Raw genomic sequence first — 20,627 nt, 5'->3', positions numbered from 1 at the left:
ATTGTAAAACTTAAGTATCGGCCACAAAAAAGGCAGGAATGACACATTAACTGCACTGTGCATAAAATGTCTGATGTTGCTTTACTAAAGGATTCGGCACATTCTGCCTTGTGTAGGACTTGCGTTTAGGGGAGCCAGAAGTGGCTGATGCCGGGCTGGTACTGACGTCTTCCCAATGATGCCACAGTGAAGTAAGGGCTAATTCAGTCCGCAGCGTTCGACCACATCTGATCTACAAGCTCACAATGTGTTGTGAGCTTGTAGATCGTTGGCCTGATCTGAACTAGGCTTAAAATGTACCACACAGGCAGCTCTCACCTACTTCCACATAATATTTCCCTGTTCCTGTGATTGCGATTCAAACTCAGCAACCAAAACTTGCGTAGCTGAAAGAAATTTCTTGTTCTCTCTCACAGATAAGTTATCTGTGGGACGTGAAGAAAGTGTTTGTGACCTTATTTATTTTGTGGTGTTTCTTGCATGGGTATGAGGGCAGCATGGGGTTAGTATGTGTGGGATTCACCAGGACAAGATAACGTAAAAATTTGATAAATACCATACCAAAGTTCTAGTACATAAAAACGTTTGACTTGTTTTCCTTACAAAATAATTTATAATGTTTTCCACGCAACAATGGAAAATGAGAGCGCAGGTTCAATTTTTTTTTGCCAAAATAATGTATGATTTAAAGTGCAATAACACTTTGGTAGAGGTTTGGGTTGTGTAGTTACCTTGTCGTGATGTAACCCCAAATATTGGTGAGTTTAAAAAATATATATATATGCAACTTCCTATTGATTTTACTGTTTGAAGATCGCGGATCCAGTCTGGGTCTTCCTCCTATAATCAACATGAAGTTGACACCCCCCCCCCCCGATGCAGTCGCATCATGGCAAGGTAACTACACAACCCAACCCTCTACCAAAGAGTCCTTGCGCTTTAGGAAGCAAAGCGGTCAACGGTTAGCACTCCTATTCTAACTTCCACTTTATGCAAACTAACCCACAAGTCTGACATTGTATTTCTAAGGGGGGAAAGCACTTGAAACTTGCTCTGCCATCATTACAAAAAAAATATGAATAGTCATCCTGTGCTTTTCTCTCCCCTTGTAGCCCCAGAGCCTGACTTATCCAGGCTAGTTGTTTCTAACATTACCTCAGACAGATTTGCTCTGTCGTGGAGGGCAGGAGGGAAGGCTTTTGATAACTTTATAGTAGAAGTCAGAGAATCTGCTTTACCCTCGCAGGCGGTGGGGCGCTCCCTGCCGGGAGACGCGCGCTCCACGCTCATGGCCGGGCTAAAAGCCAGCACACGCTACGACATCAAGCTGTATGCTAGCGCTGGCGGCCAAAAAACACAACCCCTATTCGCCGTAGCCACCACAGGTATTACACATGCCAGCACTGGATCACACACTGCATGTAATATTAATAACGCCCTGAACACATAGTCTCAAAAATCTGCCAAGAAGAGATTTTGAACCTAAGTAAATCTTAAAGTCATACTGTGTAACCTTTACAATGAAACAAAGTGTATTTTTGATACTTTTCACTGGTATTTTTTTCACAATAACCATTCCAAATAAATGTTTTGGACAACTTATCTGAATACCACGTTTAGTCACAAGTGTCTGCCCCTGACACTATTTATGTATCTTAAAGTTAATACATACCATTTCTAACAAAAGTATGATCCTTGGCACTAAGACCCTGCAACACTCGTTTTGGAGCGGTACTTCCGTAGTTTTGTTTCAAACTAAATTGTGGGAATTTAGTTTGGGAAATAGAACCATAGACAGACACTGTAATGACAGCGGTACTAACAGAGGTGCCGCCAAAAAACATTACTAAAACAAACGTTACACAAGTATGACTTTAAAATAATACCCAGCAACGACACAACTGAAAATCCATATTCTCTTCTTGTTCAGAGGATGTGCCACAGTTCGGCACCGTAGCGGCATCGTCCGTAAGCCCAGATAACTTCACGCTGTCCTGGAGCACGCTGTCGGGACATTTTGATGGCTTTGTGATCCGGGTCAGTGACTCGGACCAAATGTCTGACACACTGGAGTTCACGATTGATGGCGAAGTCCAGAACTTTACCGTCTCTAAGCTGACGGACGCCACGGCCTATGACATTGAACTGTTCGGTATTTCTCATGGCCGTCGCACTCCCTCCGTGTTGTCCCATGCCACCACAGGTACTATGGATTTTACTGTTCAGCCTCATGCATACTGTAGTACAGTGGTTCCCAAACAGTGGGTCGCGGACCGATTTGTATGGGTCGCGAATAAACATCCCCTTTTTTTGGTTTCCTAAATTTCAAATGATCTTAAAACGTTTATAAAAAAAGATCACAACTTTTCATCAATTAAAAACAATTTCAAAATGTTTCAAAAGCATAAATACATAAAAAAATGTAAATAATAATTTCTATACATGAATAAAACATGTATAGATGTAGTGACAATAGTAGATCTACAAGCTCATAACGTGGCACGAAGTGACGCGTTGTGAGCTTGTAGATCTGCTATTTTCACTAGTTTGGGTCCCGGGCAACCGCCTAATCTCTCTTTTGGGTCTTGAGCTAAAAACTTTGGGAACCACTGCCGTGGTAGGCTACATCAAATCCTCATTATGCATTTAAAGGGGAATACCACTCATTTTCAACATCGAACTATGTCTTTAATACTTAATAATAATAATAATAAACTTTATTTGTATAGCACCTTTCATGACATGAAATGCAGCTCAAAGTGCTTTACAGAGCAAGAATACAATTACAGTTGGAACCAATTTAACAATAAAGCAAAAAATAAGATAAAAATAAAAATAAAATAAAATGAAATAAAAACAAAAGCATAGAGCTTAGAGCTGTTGTGTGCCCCCTCAGCCAAAAGTACACTCTGCGTATGTCACTGATCAGATGACCTCAATCAATTATCCAGTTCTAGGCAACATAGAAGTTTTTTTTTCTTCCTTATTTCCACACAACAGCTCTAAGGTGTATTAAAGACATAGTTCAATGTTGAAAATGAGTGGTATTCCCCTTTAAGGGAACACCTCACCCTTTGTCAACCTCATCTTCATATAATTGGTCGTCACTAAATGCTCATTAGAAGATGACGCTTGCCTCGTTGCCATGCCTTTTCTTAAGGAGAAAAGCCTGCAGAGAGTGTCTATAGGACTTCCCCCGGAAACTGCATTTTTTGACCAATCACAACACGCATATCGTGCACGGAGAACGTAAACAGATCTGTAAAGCCTCAACGTAAACTTCCTTTGGCGGTATTTCTGCCAAATTACAATACTTCCGTTTAGACCAGTGGTTCTCAACCAGTGGTCCGGGGACCACCAGTGGTCCTTGGGGTGGTACCAGGGGGTCCCCAGCAAATGAGTTAACTTAGTGTCACAATCATTTTAACCACTTAGCTTTGGCTATTCAAAGATAGCAGACATACAAGCTCATAGCGCGGCACCGTGCTATGAGCTTGTAGATCTGCTATTTTTGAAAAATCTTGAAAATGTGTGCAAATCTTTGAATATATGTTTTTTAAAGTAAACATTTTTAACTGAAATCTTTGCTTCTGGGGGTCCCTGGCACAAAACGTTTTCAGATGGGGGTCCGCGGCCAAAACGTATATCAATTTGGGGGTCCTTGGCATGAAAAAGGTTGAAAACCACTGGTTTAGACACTCAACAGGCTAGGTCTCTCCCAGTGTGAGATGACACCATTTCTGTCTACTCACTCTGTGTCAGTTCAGAAACCTGCCTACCAGTGACACAGTGGGTTTGATCATTTCAAACCAGATCTCAAACTTTTCTATGCATACAAGAACAATAGCTTCTATTTCAGCACGCTAACTTTCCAGGAAGAGGAAGACTGTAGTTTCTATAAGCTTTGAATCCCCATTGATGATGTCACTGGTAGACAGGTTTCTGAACTGTCCGCAGCCCACCAATGAGACGCAGAGGGACCAGACATAAATGGTGCCATCTTATAATGATCATTAGTATGTAGGTTAAAAATGGGTGAAGTGCTCCTTTAAGAAGATTCTGCCAAGGTGTCGCATCAATTCTAGATAAGTACTACAGTACAGCTGAGCAAGATCTGTCTATGATCTGAATGACATTTGCTTTTATACGCATGCCTTAAATCCAGCTGTTTTTAATCTATATCTTTTTATCTCCTTTTTTTAATATCTTATAGCTTCTTATACAATTTTTTGGGATGCTTCTTTTACAATTTAGCAAAATGGACAACAGTTCTGTCATTTGAAAAAGAAGTCTGGTACTTTTGCAACCATTGCAGACATCATTATCTAAAACCATATCCATGGCATCCTGTTCCCTGCCCATATTGTATATTTTTTTATGTTTTATTTGTTTCCTTCTCAAAAACAAATCAAAAAACACCCCTCCGTCACCTACAGCTGCTTTGCCCAAAGTGGAAAACATGACCATTACAAATGTCACCCCGTACGGCTTCCGGGTGTCCTGGGAGATGAAGGATCGGGAGGAGAAAGCAACAGCAGCCCCCTCCGGTGGCGGTTTCAGTCATTTTCACGTAGTGGTGACAGACTCTGGCTGGCTCCTGAAGCCTCATGAATTCACCATCCCAGGCAACCAGACATGGTTGGACATCTGGGGTCTGATCACTGGCATAGGCTATGAGGTCAGACTGACCGCCGTGTCCAATACAGGCTTGTTCTCTCGGCCGCTGACCACAGTGGCTGTGACAGGTACCGCCCACAGTACACCTGAAGGACTTAAAGGGGTATTTCACTTTAAAACACCTCTGGGGTCAATTTAACATCCACTCTCTCTTTTGTGTGGACTCCAGATAGTTTTTAAGTTGCTTGATTCAATATTTAGATATTTGATATTAAAGTGAAATACTCCTTTAATCCCTTTCTCGCCATAACAACTCAACTTTGTAAGCATGCATGCATGCATGCATGTATGTATTTGGCATAATGAGGTGTCATTGAAATTAACGTAGTTTTAGAGTAAAGAAATGGAATGTATATCGTTGCTCTCAGACCGAATCCACTTGTATGTCCAAAACTGTTGCTCTTCAGGAAATGAAAACAAATCCAATTGATCTTAATGTATTTATAATTTAGTCACTTTTTAATACTTTGCATTGACTCAATATGTATCAAACCCACAGACACACTTAACTACTTTTGCTTTCAATATATAAAAAAAAAAAATTGTGGACATAGCTGATCTATAAGCTCACAATGTGTCGTGATGGGATACGTGAGCTTGTAGAGCAGCTGTTTTAACTACATGTGCACGCCACTCTTGCATGGCGAAGCAGGGCATTCATTTACGAAAAAGCATACAAAGTTGAAAGAAGGAGATACAAGGATTCTGCCTGACAACAACTACAGTGAAATGAAACGAGCAGTTGATTAACATTGTTATATATTTGATCATAACTAGGTTTAATGTTTGACATTTTTCTTGTTCCCGTTTGTTCCTACGATGAGCCTTCAAGGAAACATAATGAAACTTTCCTCTTTTTTCCAGAGCATTAACCTGCCTAATTCTTTCTTTTAAGCATTCAACCCATTTTCTTTGGTATGCAGCTTTTTGCCACAAGGAGACGGTGTGGCGTTCCCTTCCATTTCTTCTCATCTCTAAAATATGAGCAAGCATTAATGTTTGTTTTCATATTTTAAATGTGTTTTCCCCCAGATTTCTGTCTGCTGCTGCTTCAGTGGGCATAACAATATGACAATCACATAACTATGTCCTCTGACATTTGTTATAATCACAGCTGTCGTGTTGATAAACTGGTTTGTTTGATCGGGCCAGTTTTTGCGGAGTGAAAACTGTGGATTTTAATGAACTATTGAATACAACTAAACAAAGAAAATGTCTGAAACAGCAGGAAAACACTGATGCATCAACGGGGCATTTTCAGCATGAAAAAATGTCACTTGATTTTAACTGCCAATCTCGTTTATCCGTTGATCTTTGAGTGCATTCAGGCTGGCCTTACGGAAGCATGGAAGTCTAGTCCTACCAACAAACAATGTTTGCTCAAATCATTTTCACAGACTTTTCAACTGACCTCAGCAAAGTATATTTTCCTAACCACTTAAACCACTCTATACTTCACTGACCAGGGTTACACAAGGGTCTGTACTTTGTCCTCTCTTTCCCCCCCCCCTCTTCCCCAAATCTCTTTGCAGAAAATAGCTGATCCACAAGCTCACAACGTTGCAAGCTTGTAAATCTGCTATTTTCGCTGAACGTTTGCCTATACTTTCGCCGAACGTGTGCCTATTTTTTTGCCAGAATAGGTACACCTGGGTTCCTGTGTGTAATCTTACCTAAATCTTACACTTGCTGCAGGAATGCATCGAGCCCTTTGTGACTTGAACCGCTCTTTCGTCGACTTCCGTCTCACACTAACGAATGAAACGAATAACGAAGCATGGCAATCGGATCGGATGAAAGGCCTCGCTCCTTAAAACCCCGGAAACACATCGCCCCGGTCGCCTTCCTTCAATCTCAACCGACGTCTTCAGCTCTCTCTCTCTCTCTCTCTCTCTCTCTGAACTCGATAAACGGTGCTGGAAAATAAGCGACATCTTCGGCCTATTTCCCCCCAAAACATATGTTTCCTTTTCAACCAGAGGCGGAGCCAGAGGTGGAGCACCTGTTTGTGTCGGACGTGACGGAGGACAGCTTGCGTCTGACGTGGACCGCCGACGAAGACTTGTTTGACCGATTTGTCATCAAAATACGAGACACCAAAAAGTTAGCCAGTCCGCAAGAGCACGTCGTCTTTGGCGACGAGCGGACAAAGGTTTTAAGCGGGCTCATGGGCGGCACCGAGTACGAACTCGAGCTGTACGGCGTCGCGCTGGATCAGCGATCCCAACCCATTACTGGGGTCGCCCACACAGGTATATGGAGAGCGCCTGAAACAGTATGCAACTGTGTGCTACATCTGTGAACTGTGAACACATGGTGCCACTAACCATTCTTCTGAACAGGCTTATAGGTTTAAACCCAGGTGTCTTTCCATTGGAAAATATGCTTTTTGGCAAGCGACATATTCAGGAGGATGTGAAGTTTGATTTGCCGATCATCTCAATCTGGCCCGTGACTTCCTCAAAGGAAAACAAAATGACCCCCCCAAAAAATCTAAACGATAACGGCTGCAGATTTTGAGGAAAACAATATTTTACACATTCACTGCCAGGGGTTTTCTAAAACAGGCTGTAGCTTCTGCCAGCATTCTTAAGCATTCTGACTAATCTTTCAAGAAACACCTCCCGTTCTCTTGATAAACCCAGTTGAATATATAGCATGTTTCGCCAAAAATACATAGTAAAACACAGGAGTCGAGATACAGAATATTTCCCAAATACTTTAACCAGGAAGTGAGTGGACCAGTAAATCTTTCGATCGCGTTATCTCCTGGTTCTTTTTTTTATTTATTTTGTTTATGACCGTCAATGGCAGTGAATGACTTGATTCCAAATAATGTCAATGAATATTAAACTCGACCTGACACCTGCATTCCTATGATGGTAAAATGGAAAATATCAAATGTTTATAATTGTGAAATTATCTTAGTATTAAACATTATCCAATGGTGTCTCATCAGTGACCTATGGAGTGGTGCATATAGATTATAAATCTCATTTAAAAGTTCATAATGCATCAAGGTGGGTTATTTTATGTAAGGAATCTTTTTCATTGTAACCTCAGAGTACACCAGAGTGACACATACAGCTGTACAAACTAAAAGTCAGCATTATGGGCATGTCTTATCAAATCCATGTGGTTTTACTATAGTTCAGCACTATGTGTTTAAAGTTTTGGCCCTTCGCTCACTTTATTAGTCAGTATGGCCCTCTGAAAATAGAAAAGTCTGTAGTGGCTCGCTCAGGCATGGCTCACAAGCCTCAAGACCTCGCTGTCGCCATTGTTGTCGAGGGATGTAAGGACGTTCAGTTAACAAAAGCAAGCACGACAACATGGTATCCACCTGACATTTTGCTCCCCTCTGTTCTCTTCTGTTCTCTGGGCTTCCTATGTTGACGTGCTCCAGGTCTCGGCTCTCCGAGGGGACTTCAGTTCTCTGAAATAACCGACACGTCAGCCATGGTCGAATGGATCACGCCTCGCTCCAGAGTTGACAGCTATCGCCTCGTCTACGTGCCACTTTACGGAGGTGAGTGTTGTATTTTCAGATTGGATTCCCATTTCAGTTTAGCTTCGGTCAGACAGCATTTCAATAAAGCTGATTTGGTTGATTTATACATTGATGCAGTTTCAACTTGGTGTGTATTTACTGGTACCACTACCACATAAACTGTAGTGTAGTGTTTCCCAGACAGTGGGTTTGGGATCCATTGTTATGGGCAACAAGTAAATATCCTTTTTCCGTTTCATTTTTTTTCATGTTTTTTCAAAAGATTTTCAAAAATATATTTCACAATAATTAAAAAAAACAAAATTAAAAAACTAAAATAACATAAAATAAAAAATATATAAAAAAGCTTTAAAAAAAATAGGTCACAAGGAAACAACATTTCTCTTTTGGGCCTTGAGCTAAAATGTTTGAGAACTTTGCTGTAGAGTAGCAGCAGACATAGCAGTAAGTTTGTCTCTGTCCTCCGTGCTGTAGGGAACCCCGTCCAGCTGACCGTGGACAGCGATGTGTCCCAGACCACCCTGACCAACATGAGCCCTGGGACCACCTACCAGGTGACTGTCACCGCTGTCAAGGGTCTGGAGGAGAGCCCCCCCACTACAGACACTGTCACTACAGGTATGTGCACTGTAGAGCGCCACTCACACTGAGCATAACGATAACTAGGGGTGTGGGGGAAAAAACATTCAAATTCAAATCGTGTTGTTGGACGGTTCAGAATCGATTCTCATTTTCCATTTTCTGTTTTTTTTAATTAGGAAAAAAAATCCTGGATTTACCTTTGTGTGTTTAAATTTGTATCAGTTGATAAAACCTTTACAATTATAAAAGCTACGTAAATGTACTCTGCTTTCACGCCAGCAGACTGGAGTAGATCCTGAAATCCTATGTTTTGAATCGAGAATAGTTTTGAATCGAGAATTGTTTTGAATCGAGAATCGTTTTGAATCGATTTTGAATCGGAAAAAAACATTTGAATCGAGAATCATTTGTTTTGAAAAACAAAAACAAAAAACGGAATCATGACCCCAAGAATCAGAATCGAATCGTGAGATAGCAGACGATTCACAGCCCTAACGATAACTATAACAATAATTATGCGAGCATCCACACTGATGTAGCTATGATACGTTCTGTAAACAGCAGTGGTGGAAAAAGTACTTGAATTTAAAAGTAAAAGTATCAATACTGCAATGTAGAAGTACTCTGTTACAAGTAATGGTCCGGAATTCAAAATGTACTTGAGTAAAAGTACAAAAGTATTGGTATCAACATTTACTTCAAGTACCAAAAGTAAAAGTACTAAAATGTTTGAAAATAGCAGATCTACAAGCTCACAACGCGTAGTTGGTTTAGGTATGGGGCTAAAGTGGTTATAGTGTGTTTTATAATGTAATATATTTATATCTGCAAAGTAACTATTAACTAAAGTTTTCAAATACAGAGAAAAATGCTGGGTTGTTTATCTACCCAGATGCTGGGTTATGAAATGGTTGACCCATTATGGGTTATGGCTGACCCATCATGGGTTAACCATAACCCATATGGGTCATTTTGTACAACCCATTGGGTGAGTCAACCCATGTACTCAGTACATGGGTTATGGCTGACCCATGATGGGTTAACTATAACCCATAATGGGTAATTTTGTACAACCCATTGGGTGAGTCGGCCATTTACTCAGTACATGGGTTATGGCTGACCCATCATGGGTTAACCATAACCCATAATGGGTAATTTTGTACAACCCATTGGTTGAGTCAACCCAAGTACTCACTATGGGTTGTTTTAAGACCATTGTGGGTTATTTGTGCACTGCAAAACCAGATGATGCTGGCTTGTTATCAAAACTATTTTTTCCTTTTCAATACAACAAAGGTTTGTGCGAAAAGTTGTTTTAACTTGAAATAATTAATTGATAACGTCTCAACTACATGGAAGTTGACATAATTAAAATCCTATGTTCAGTCAAATTCCTCAGTGAGCCCACTCAAGTTAAGTCTTTTTGATTCCACTTCTGCTTACACAACAGTCTCATTCCCAAGAAGTCACATGTTGACATTTTGTGCAGAACTAGTACAATACGCACGGAATGTATCTATCAATATAACTATCTATTTTTTTTTGTATATTTGAGCAAATGACTGGACGAGTATGACTTCCCTTCAATCCAGCCCAGTGTTGCGGTGGCCTAGTGGTATTGTTCCAGGACTACAATAAATAACTTCTTGGACTAGCCGGTTCAAGTCTGGGATAATGCTTACTTTTCAATTTAATTGTATGTTTTGCCTTCTTGATTGTGTGTGTACTCTGCAGACTTCAGTGGGTTAAATGATCACTTATCTTGTGTACTTAATTACAGAGGCTCATAATATTATGGAGATAATCATTTTATATAATATTATAATAATTAATAATGCACAAAAACTAATTTCACTCACTTTTTTACTCTGCTACGACAAGCTCACAAGTGAGCTTTGCTTACTTTGTTTTATTGGCTTAAGTCGGCTACTTTGCGGATGGAGTACCGTTTTTATTCAGTGTTCAATGTGTTCATAATATGTGTGTATGTAGCCATACTGGTGACTGGTGGTAGATTAATAGTCTTGTCTCTTGTCAAGCCTCAAGGTTGTACTTTATTGTTACATCTTGTGTACAGGTACATAAGAGTAAAACTTATTTTGGTTTGGCTTCCTTCAGACAATGCAGCAGCATAGATAATAACAACAGCACCATCCCGGACTTGAACCGGTGACCTCATGAAGTCTCACTTGGTGCAGAAGGCCTCAAATCGAAGCCTGCTCTATATTTTCATTTGCTTTTTTAAGATCACGCGCGGACCGTGCATGCCACCGGTTCGGGCCTGGTACTGACCGATTCGTATCGGTGGGTAGACTGACATATGTCAGAATTGTAAAGTTTTGTCAAATCGTCTTTGAGATAATCATAAATATGTATCTACAAGGAAAAGTAAGGGTCGAAAACCAAATCAAAAGATTATTGATCAGCGCGTCGCCCTGAACGCGTCAATATAACTCTCCTCACACACAGACGTACCGTTCTCCAACCCTAACCTTAGCCGCCAAAACACGGGTTAGGGTTGCCGAGGTCGTAGAGCAAAACCGAGACCAGATTCTCGATCAGCTTGTTGCGCTGAAAACACCAATATAAGTTTCCTCCCACACGGACATACGGTTCTCTTAATTGATTAGGGTTACAGGTTCGCTATCTCGTTTAATAACTCGGAAACGATAAGGAGTTGGATTCCGATTTCGGGATATGTTGTTCAGTTTTTTGAGACGAACAAGGGGATATCTTGTTTGTCCCGGTACAACACTCCTAAGTTGGCTTCCTCCACTTTTGGAAGGTACATAGAGGTATACAACCTAACACCATCCTGAAGGAAGAGCTGAAGTTTTTAAAAGTGTCGTACCAGGACAAACAAGATATCCACTTGTTCGTCTCAAAAAACTGAACAACATATCTCGAAATTAGACCCCAAGTCCTTATCGTTGTCGAGTTATTGAGAGAGAAAGATTTAGGCAAAGGTCAGCTTGGCAGTCTTTTTGCTGACCTTTGACCTTTATCAGTGTCCTAAAAAATCAGGCCCGGTGCCATTAAATCCGGCTTACTCTCAATATGGATTGAGTGAAGTTTCAGATTAAAAAAAAATATCTGGAGCGATTAGTTCCAGAAAATGTGCTCGACGCCGCACGTTTAATTGAAATGTAATTTGACCATGTGACTGGAAGGGGTTCTGCACAAAATGTCAACATGTGACTTCTTGGGAATGAGACTGTGTTGGCTCACAAGTTCACTCTAAAAATCACACCTGTGTGAACTGAGCAGCTTTAATTATGTACTGTACTGTACTGTACTGTACTGTACTGTACTGTACTGTACTGTACTGTACTGTACTGTACTGTACTGTACTGTACTGCACTGTATGTTACTGTACTGTAATGCATGCTACTGTACTTTACTGTACTGTACTGTAATGTATGATACAATACTGTACTGTAAGCTGGGCCCAGTTGCAAGTGCCCACGTTACCCTGGAGACGTGATTCTCCACATTGACCAATTTACATGAATTTTCGGCATATTCATAAAATCAGCTTAAACAAATGTTGTTTTAGTATGCATATTTGTCTATCATCAACAACAGCAACAATAATACATTTTATTTATTTTACATTATAATACTTTACATTTGAAACATACATCAAAGTGGTACAGTACGAATAAAAACATTTGCATAATACAATCTAAAAGTCATGTTTTCTTTGAGGGGAGTATATTATTTATTTATATTATATTTTAAACTACATCTCTTATGTGCATTAAAATAATACTGTGGTATCACCACTTTTAATAGGCTAAAACATCCTGAGAGTGAAGTGGAGTAAATAATATAATTAATGGATCAAGGAATGTTTCTTTACTATTATAATTATTTATAAATTAAATGGCATACAACCATTTTCATTCTGGAATCCGCCCTCCCTATCCGGTCAAAATCCTCCACACCCCGCCTCCCCCCAGTCCTCCTCCACTTCCTGCTTCCGCGCGCGCCCAGCGTCATACAGAGAGATTCTGCAGAGAGCCACAACGTGCATGGTGCGTCCCAATTCTTACCATTTACAAACAACGGCACGAAAGAAGAACTCCATTCAAGGTAAAATAGTGTTTTGTTTTGCACTGTATTATTGTCTCAACCTTTCCTAGCATGCATTGACGTCGTGTTAAGCATGCAGAGGAACTGGAATGTGCTGCTGGACAGCCCATGCTGCTAAGCAGCTAAGCTAACTAACTGACTCAAATGTTTGGCGCGAGTGCAATTGGCTCTTTTATACATTCTGAACTCTGGTCTGATCTCTAATTTCTACTATTAACACATCACGTTGCCGTTCAAGCATGCACAGTCTGCTGAAAGTGACAGGCCATGGCTACACAGCTAACTAGCTGTGGGCACTTGTAAACAAAGGCATAGCCTAGTTGCTTGATATATTCATTGACGTGTAGACTATATATCGCGTGCTGAACACATTGTCCTCTCAATGTGCCTACACAATCTGGCTACTGAAATGTGGTATTGTAGTTTGTTGGGTGTGGCTTGTCTATGTGACTTCTGTACAAAAGCCTGTAGATCTGCTATTTTCACAATTTGTGCCCCTTTTATTTTTTGATCATTTCGACTGTTTTCTAGTATATAGTTGATTGCTTTTGATGATAAGTCCTTACATTATTACTTCACTGTCATCTGGGGACCCCTTCAAAATCACGAGGGGACCCCCCCCACAGTACATGAAAAATAATTGCCTGTACAGAATAGAAAGAATCAGATGTGTTTTTTTCTTTCTTTGAAACTAGTGTTGATTTTGACAGCAGCATTTTGTTTAGTTTTAACGTTTTCAGGCCAAGGACCCCCTAGCTGAGAAAGAGATGAAGCAGGGACCCCCTCTATATAAAATTGTGTTTCAGATTACTCTTTTTACTCTTTTTTTCCTCTACACCTATACCTCTTTGCCAAAAAATAGCAGATCTACAAGCTCACGAGGCGTTGTGAGCTTGTAGATCTGCTATTTTTGGCTAAAGTTATCCTCAGAAAAGTGATGCTAGGGTTCAAGTGGTTAATGTAAAAAAAAAAAAAATCTTATCACACAAAGATTTGGCGGACCCCCTGTAGTAACTCTGAGGACCCCCTGTTGAAGACCCCTGCTTTACTGTGTCACCATTCTAGTCTACCCCGTTATATTATTTAATTTGAGACATTATTGTATTTAATTTCATTGTATTAGGATGGTGTTTACATAATTGTGGTTGAACCATGGAACATAACATTTACTAAAGCTGTAAAAACAGTTTATTATTGCTGGTATTGCACTAAAATTACTGAATGACGCTCATTTGAATAGGCAATTGCATGGGCAGCTAAATACTGTGAGAGGCACATGATGTGAAATTCATCTGTCTCTCAGCTAAGGGGTCCCTGCTTCATCTCTCAGCTAAGGGGTCCCTGCTTCATCTCTCTCAGCTAAGGGGTCCCTGCTTTATCTGTCTCAGCTAAGGGGTCCCTGCTTCATCTGTCTCTCAGCTAAGGGGTCCCTGCTTCACCTGTCTCTCAGCTAAGGGGTCCCTGCTTTATCTGTCTCAGCTAAGGGGTCCCTGCTTCATCTGTCTCTCAGCTAAGGGGTCCCTGCTTCACCTGTCTCTAGATTTCCATGTGTACACTCTGAGAGTTACAGAGCTGTAAGGGTCCATTTGGTTCATATTCATAGCAGATCATAGTATTCTGCTGCTAGTTTGCTTTGCTTTTATGTTGATATCTGAACAGGTATAACACCAATTGTATTTCCTTTGTGTTTGTTTCAGATCGATGGACAACTTTGTCTTTGAAAAACTGACAGAGTGGCAGTTACCAGAACTGATCGACATATTTAGAGGTACAATATGTTTCCCATCCACATACATTGCTGTCACACAGTAATGGAGTTGACAACTGCTTTTTGTAATATACCTTGACATTTGTATTGAGCATATGCATTTTCTGTGCTATACTATTTGATTAACTGACAACAATTGACCAGCAGATAAACCCAGGTTGATTAAGGTTAATGACATCTGTGTCAGTCAGAAATAGGATGCTGGTTGTCATTCAAACTGTTTGCTCAGCACCAAACATGGCTGCTGAGTTAATGGCCATGGTTTCTGTATTCCTCTAACACAGTGGTTCTCAACCTTTTCAGGCTGTGACTCCCCCAAAATAATATTTGAATTGTGGACCCCCCATTTGTTTGACTCCTTTACACGGATACATATTGTGAAAATAGACGATCTACAAGTTTGGAGAGAAGTACTTCAACAGATTTAAATTATCTTTGTTTTATGTTGAATAGGGATCACAATACCAATGCTGGGGTTAAGTGGTTAAATGGCAACTTTAAGGGTGTATGATTATCCCAAGTTCTAACTTTACCTGAGAGCTAAAATATGACTTAGTAGGGATATATTTGCTAGTTGTTAACCATGCTCAGATCAGCTACCATGGAGTAACATTTTAAGAGGCACCAGTGCAACCTTCACTGGACGACTGACTGACTGAAGTTAAGTTTATGTTAGCCACACACCAGGTGTGATTTGTCTTTTAAAAATGGTTTATTAGTTACATGAAATCAACGCACTGGAACTACTTGATATGATGAATAGTTGTGCTATTTCTGTTTTACAGTCCTACGACGGAGACCAAAAAGGCCATGGCAGCTAGCATCATTCAGGCATTTCCCTGCTTGAAAGATTCATCAAGCAGTGGCAGCGTGAGTTTTTTCCCCCATTTTTTTGCTTTTCAATGTATTATTCATTTTGGTGACACCCCTAGTATTAAGCCCAATATATGCTCTGCTGTGATGTGTCGCTGATACTGAAAACTACAAGTCTACAAGCTCACAACATGTGGTCAGCCTGTATGTCTGCAGTTCTCACTAACGGACCGTTGAGAAGCATACATTGAGCTTAAAATGCTAAATCATTTAACAGACACAATACAGCTCACTCCTTCCAGAAAAACTACTGTGATGTGTGATTTCCACTGCTGTCATGCCCTTGGAAGCAGGGACAATAATTGGCCTTCTCTTGGGACAGACAAATGTGCAGAAAAACCCTGTTCTAATTCAAGGCCACGCTGTAAAAAAAAAAATGTGCCAAATCTCTATTCATCAAACATTTTGATTTCTTGGCAGGTCATATGGTACACCCCAGCACGGAACCGGCGTCCAGCCTGTGGGTACCTGGAGGATAGGCTGCGAAACGTCAGAAAGAAGCTGAGGTCAGCGTTCAGGGTGAATGGCCGAGCACCCCAACCAGCACCCGAGGATGGTCCTGTTCGAACAGCGGTCATACCAGGTCATTACTAAACAGAAAAATAGTAGCCAACAATGTGGCACATTTGCTTGCTTAAGTTTTCCCAAAACGTAACATGCGCACGTTTAGGGAACACAGTCGCAGACAGAAAATCTGAGTAGAGCCTGATCTTAGTGAATGTGAGGAATTTTGGAACTACAGTAGCTTGTATGACCAGACACCACACAATAGCATTTATAGTTGTTTTAGAACTATTTTAACACACAATATTGCTGATAGGGATGACTGATTACGCAAAACATCCATCTTTTAGTGACTGACAGCATTTTGTTCTTTTTACAGAATGTACCATATCGGATGAGCGGGCAGTACAGCTGAAAGAGTGGTTGAGAAGTAATTCTCAACCATTATGCCAAGTTGCGACCTATATGCAGGACACGGCGGTGTACAGGGCAAAGTGGATAAAGGACAACACCAGAGATCTGACCACCAGTCAGATTCTGGAACACTACCCTCACCTGACAACTAACGGCATGGTAAGAGGGAATATTGTATATGTGATGATTCATTGTTTATAATGTTTTGGTAGTGTGCCACATTTAATTTGATTTCAAATGTTTTCCATTTTATAGATCGCTCAGGACTTCCTTCTCTTACATGCGGACGCTGCGCCCAAACTGTACGAGACCTGGCTCCCAGTTTATGCGGAGAAGATCCTGCAGGTCGCACGACTGGAGCGGAAGTTAGAGTTGCCGGTCGAAGGATTAACATTAGGTAAAATATTATTTAAATGGTTCTTTGTCAGTCGACAGTCCCTCTTCTACCAAGAGTCCACAACTACGTTGACAGCCTCTCTGTGTGGGTGTGGCACGCACAGCACACACTTTCAGGTACCCTGGGGGTTTCCTCTTCTCAGGTAGTGTCACCTTCAAATACCAGTGGCCACACCCCTTCCTCCTATAGCCTCGTCTAGACCAGGGTTACTCAAAGTGGATTCCAGGGACTCTCTGGGTTACTTTAGTGGGGTCTAAATTTACCCTTAAGTCTGTAACTGTGACAGTGTTACAAATGGAAACAAATGGACCCCAACTGGTCAATTCTTTTCCATTTGTAAACTGTCATGGTTAGGCCAGCTTCTGGCCTAATGGTGGGAATAACTAAACTACAAACTAACCAGCTGCACATAGCAGCATAGGTTACATTCTTGTTGGCTATTGAATGACAAAATAAAGGATATGCTGTTCCACCTCGTATTGATACCTATGTCTTCCTGCAGATGACATTGGGGATCTCGCCCTGCAGCAGTTGCCAGCCTTGCTCCCCCCAACAGCATACAAAGTTGGACGTGGCCGTGGCAGTAAGACGGTGCGCCACACCATTGCTGAGTGCAAGAAGGCCTTCATCCATCATCAGCCTGTAAGTCCACCAGCACATCTAAAGGGAAACTTTCCATTTTATTTTAACATTAACATATACCTGTTGTATAATTAATGAGTTTGTGTAAGTATTGAGTGTGTAATCTACAAAGCATATACAGCACACAGCAGGAGGACAAGAACACAGTAGGGCATTCACAACTACGGCGTTTCACTAGTCGACGAGTAATCCTAAAAAGTTGACAAATAGTTGACTAGTCATCTAGATATGACCTCACCCCACCCGAAACAATAACATTGATTAATTCTTGTCAAAATGTCTCTGAAATAGGCTAACTACTGCTCTTTGCTAGTTTAACATATTGCTTTACAAATACAGGTATAACAGGACAAGCTTATTCCTTCTGTTAATATACCTCCCGGTTTATCTAATAAGGCAGGGGTTTTCAACTGATTATGAGCCAGGGACCACCACCACCACCACCCTCCTCACTAAGAATAAACCTAGGGACCACCGTTGTGCTGCGAGGGGGATATAAGTTAACGCTTTATATGCATTCTATGTCTATACAGTACATCTCTCACTGTTTCTCAACCAATGGACCACCAGTAGATAAGATTTAGCCTATCAGAGACAAAACTAAAGAACATTTTGTTATCGTTGGATACCAATACTATGCTGTGTTGATGTGTGTACCATAGGAGTGATAAGACGCAAAATGAATATGTTTAACAATAAGTTAACTCTTATAATGTAACTTGAAAACAAATGGACCCTTGACACCTTTATTATTATTTTTTCTTTTAATTATACACTTTTATTTTTCTATACTTTGTAGACATTTTGTCCTTACTCACTCGCCCTCACTTTTCTGTGTGTTTTTCAGCCTGGAACCAACATGGTGGAGTATCTCCAAGCAGCCAAGAACTCCCAAACTGAACCCTACGTCCTGACACTTGGCAACAACTCTCAGCAACCATCTCAGGTCTTCGCAATTATAGATGGACAGGCTTTGAAACAGGACAAACTTCTTCAGGCCATCGACGTCTGCTTCAAGGCCAACTACATTTTTGACATCGAGTACCCCAAAAAGTGTCAACTTGTGTGGGACTTCCTACAGAGTATTATCTATGGAATTCCACTACAAGAGTCCAAGAAAATGGTGGAGTTTCTGCACACTAGAATTCTGGCTTGCCAGTAGAGCTCACACACACACCCCCCAACACATTACCCACCCAATCAACCCACGTACCCGTTAGTCATTGAGGGCAGCCTTGTTGGACAGGTGGCCATTGAGCTAAAATCTTTGCTTCTGGGGGGGTCCCTGGAACAACATATTTTGAGATGGGGGGTCCGCGGCCAAATACAGTACATATAATTCTGGGGGTCCTTGACATGAAAAAGTGTGAGAACCACTGATATAGAAACAAGTTTTTGAGAAAACACCAGAAGATTCAGAAGACATTTTGTAGAATCGGCCTCAGGTTTTAAAGGGTTAACCCCTACTTTGATCACTACAGCATCAAAAACAGCAGATCTACAAGAAGCTCGTTTTCGAGCTTGTAGATCTGCTATTTTTGATTCTTTTTTAATTCGAATGGTGTAAAAGTAAAGAGTTTTGGGACCATTGAGGTCGTTCCACCCCAGAGAACACGCATCAGGACATAATGAGGTTGTTCCTCCCCATGGGACCGTACCTATGTTCCCCAGGTTCTATGTTCCCCAGGTTCTATGTTCCCCGCTTTCCTAGGAGAGCGGGGAATATAGGACCTAACCATAACCTTAGTGGGGGAACATAGGTCCGGGGAACATAGGTATGACCCCCTCCCCATAGAGAACACATATCAGGGTGACATTATTACGCAACAGGGACCAACATGGCACTGTTCACTAAATATGACGTTCCTATAGAAACACGCCGGATTCTTTGTTCCCCCAGAGAGCACGATGAAGACTTGAGTGTTTGTCTAAAAGCAGAAATGTTTGCTTTAAAAACTATATGTTCAAAGATTTTCACAAATTTCAGGATTTTTCAAAAATAGCAGATCTACAAGTGCCGCGCTACCAGCTTGTATATATGTGATTGTGCTTGTATATTGTGCTTGTATAGTATATTGAGCTTGTATCTATTTTTGAATAGCAAAAGTATAAAATAATGCTTTTTATCCCATGTCTAAAAATGAGACGGATGCGTTCCAGGTCTTAATGGGTTAATAAAATGACTAAAAGAATCCAGCATGGTTTGTTTATTGCATTATGCTTTGCATGACCAAATCTAGCATGTATTTTGTTATAGGTTTGTAGTTAAACTGTAGTTTAACCATAAAGTAATACATATATTGTGGTTGAATAAACCCATAATTGTTTTATTTAACTCATGATTTGGATAAAACAACCCATAATGGTACATAATTTGACCCACAATTGGGTTGAGTATATAATAAATAATAAGGGTTGAATTTACTCAGATGTACAGTTAATTTAACCCAGGATTGGGTCGAATATATAATAAATACTATGGGTTGCATTTACTCAGATGTACAGTTAATTTAACCCAGAAATGGGTAGAAAGTATAATAAATGATATGGGTTGCATTTACTCAGATGTACAGTTAATTTAACCCAGAAATGGGTAGAATATATAATAAATGATATGGGTTGCATTTACTCAGACGTACAGTTAATTTAACCCAGAAATGGGTAGAATATTTTAACTCATCCACTGGGTTAAAACAGACCAACCCACCTTGCTGGGTAAAATTAACTACTGCTGGGCCGGTGCTATAACTACCCAGGGGATGGGCTAAAAACAACCCAGAATGGGTTGTTTCTAACCCAGTGTTTTTCTCTGTGAATTAAGTGGAGTAAAAGTACAATATTTCCCTCTGAGATGTAGTGTGGAGTAGAAGTAAAAGTATAGACAAATGGAAATACTCAAGTAAAGTAAAAGTACCTCAACATTGTACTTAAATACAGTACTTGAGTAAATGAACTTAGTTGCTTTACACCACTGGTATAGTGGCATCAAACATGCTGTGCAGTCCATCTGCGTCAGAGCCTAGAGAGAGAGAGAGAGAGAGAGAGAGAGAGAGAGAGAGAGACCCGAGCACCCGAGCGCCTTCCATGACTGTCATTATTTATAGTTGTGGGTGTTGAAGTGATAATCAGTGAGTGTGTGTGTGTGTGTGTGTGTGTGTGTGTGT

General features: G+C 40.6%; 2 protein-coding genes across 2 annotated transcripts in view; both read left to right on the top strand.

The window, feature by feature from the left end:
- LOC308078304 (tenascin-like) overlaps positions 1-20,627 on the top strand; it is an 87,284-nt gene that overhangs the window by 55,161 nt on the left and 11,496 nt on the right. The window contains exons 25-30 of the mRNA XM_080419423.1: positions 1,113-1,385; positions 1,931-2,203; positions 4,437-4,745; positions 6,657-6,929; positions 8,084-8,206; positions 8,663-8,806. Of these exons, the coding sequence (XP_080275549.1) occupies positions 1,113-1,385; positions 1,931-2,203; positions 4,437-4,745; positions 6,657-6,929; positions 8,084-8,206; positions 8,663-8,806 (1,395 nt within the window). The remainder of the gene's footprint in view (positions 1-1,112; positions 1,386-1,930; positions 2,204-4,436; positions 4,746-6,656; positions 6,930-8,083; positions 8,207-8,662; positions 8,807-20,627) is intronic.
- LOC308078525 (uncharacterized protein) lies at positions 15,038-19,572 on the top strand. Its single transcript, XM_080419711.1, has 7 exons — positions 15,038-15,043; positions 15,419-15,503; positions 15,927-16,089; positions 16,390-16,583; positions 16,680-16,821; positions 17,324-17,463; positions 18,311-19,572. The coding sequence occupies exons 2-7, from the start codon at positions 15,444-15,446 to the stop codon at positions 18,623-18,625; spliced, it is 1,014 nt and encodes a 337-aa protein (XP_080275837.1). The 5' UTR covers positions 15,038-15,043; positions 15,419-15,443; the 3' UTR covers positions 18,626-19,572.

The sequence above is a fragment of the Gymnoscopelus braueri genome (genome assembly GCF_963280865.1).
Source record: "Gymnoscopelus braueri genome assembly, chromosome: 22".
In the NCBI taxonomy this organism is placed as follows: domain Eukaryota; kingdom Metazoa; phylum Chordata; class Actinopteri; order Myctophiformes; family Myctophidae; genus Gymnoscopelus; species Gymnoscopelus braueri.
This window is presented reverse-complemented; position numbering and strand designations above follow the sequence as displayed.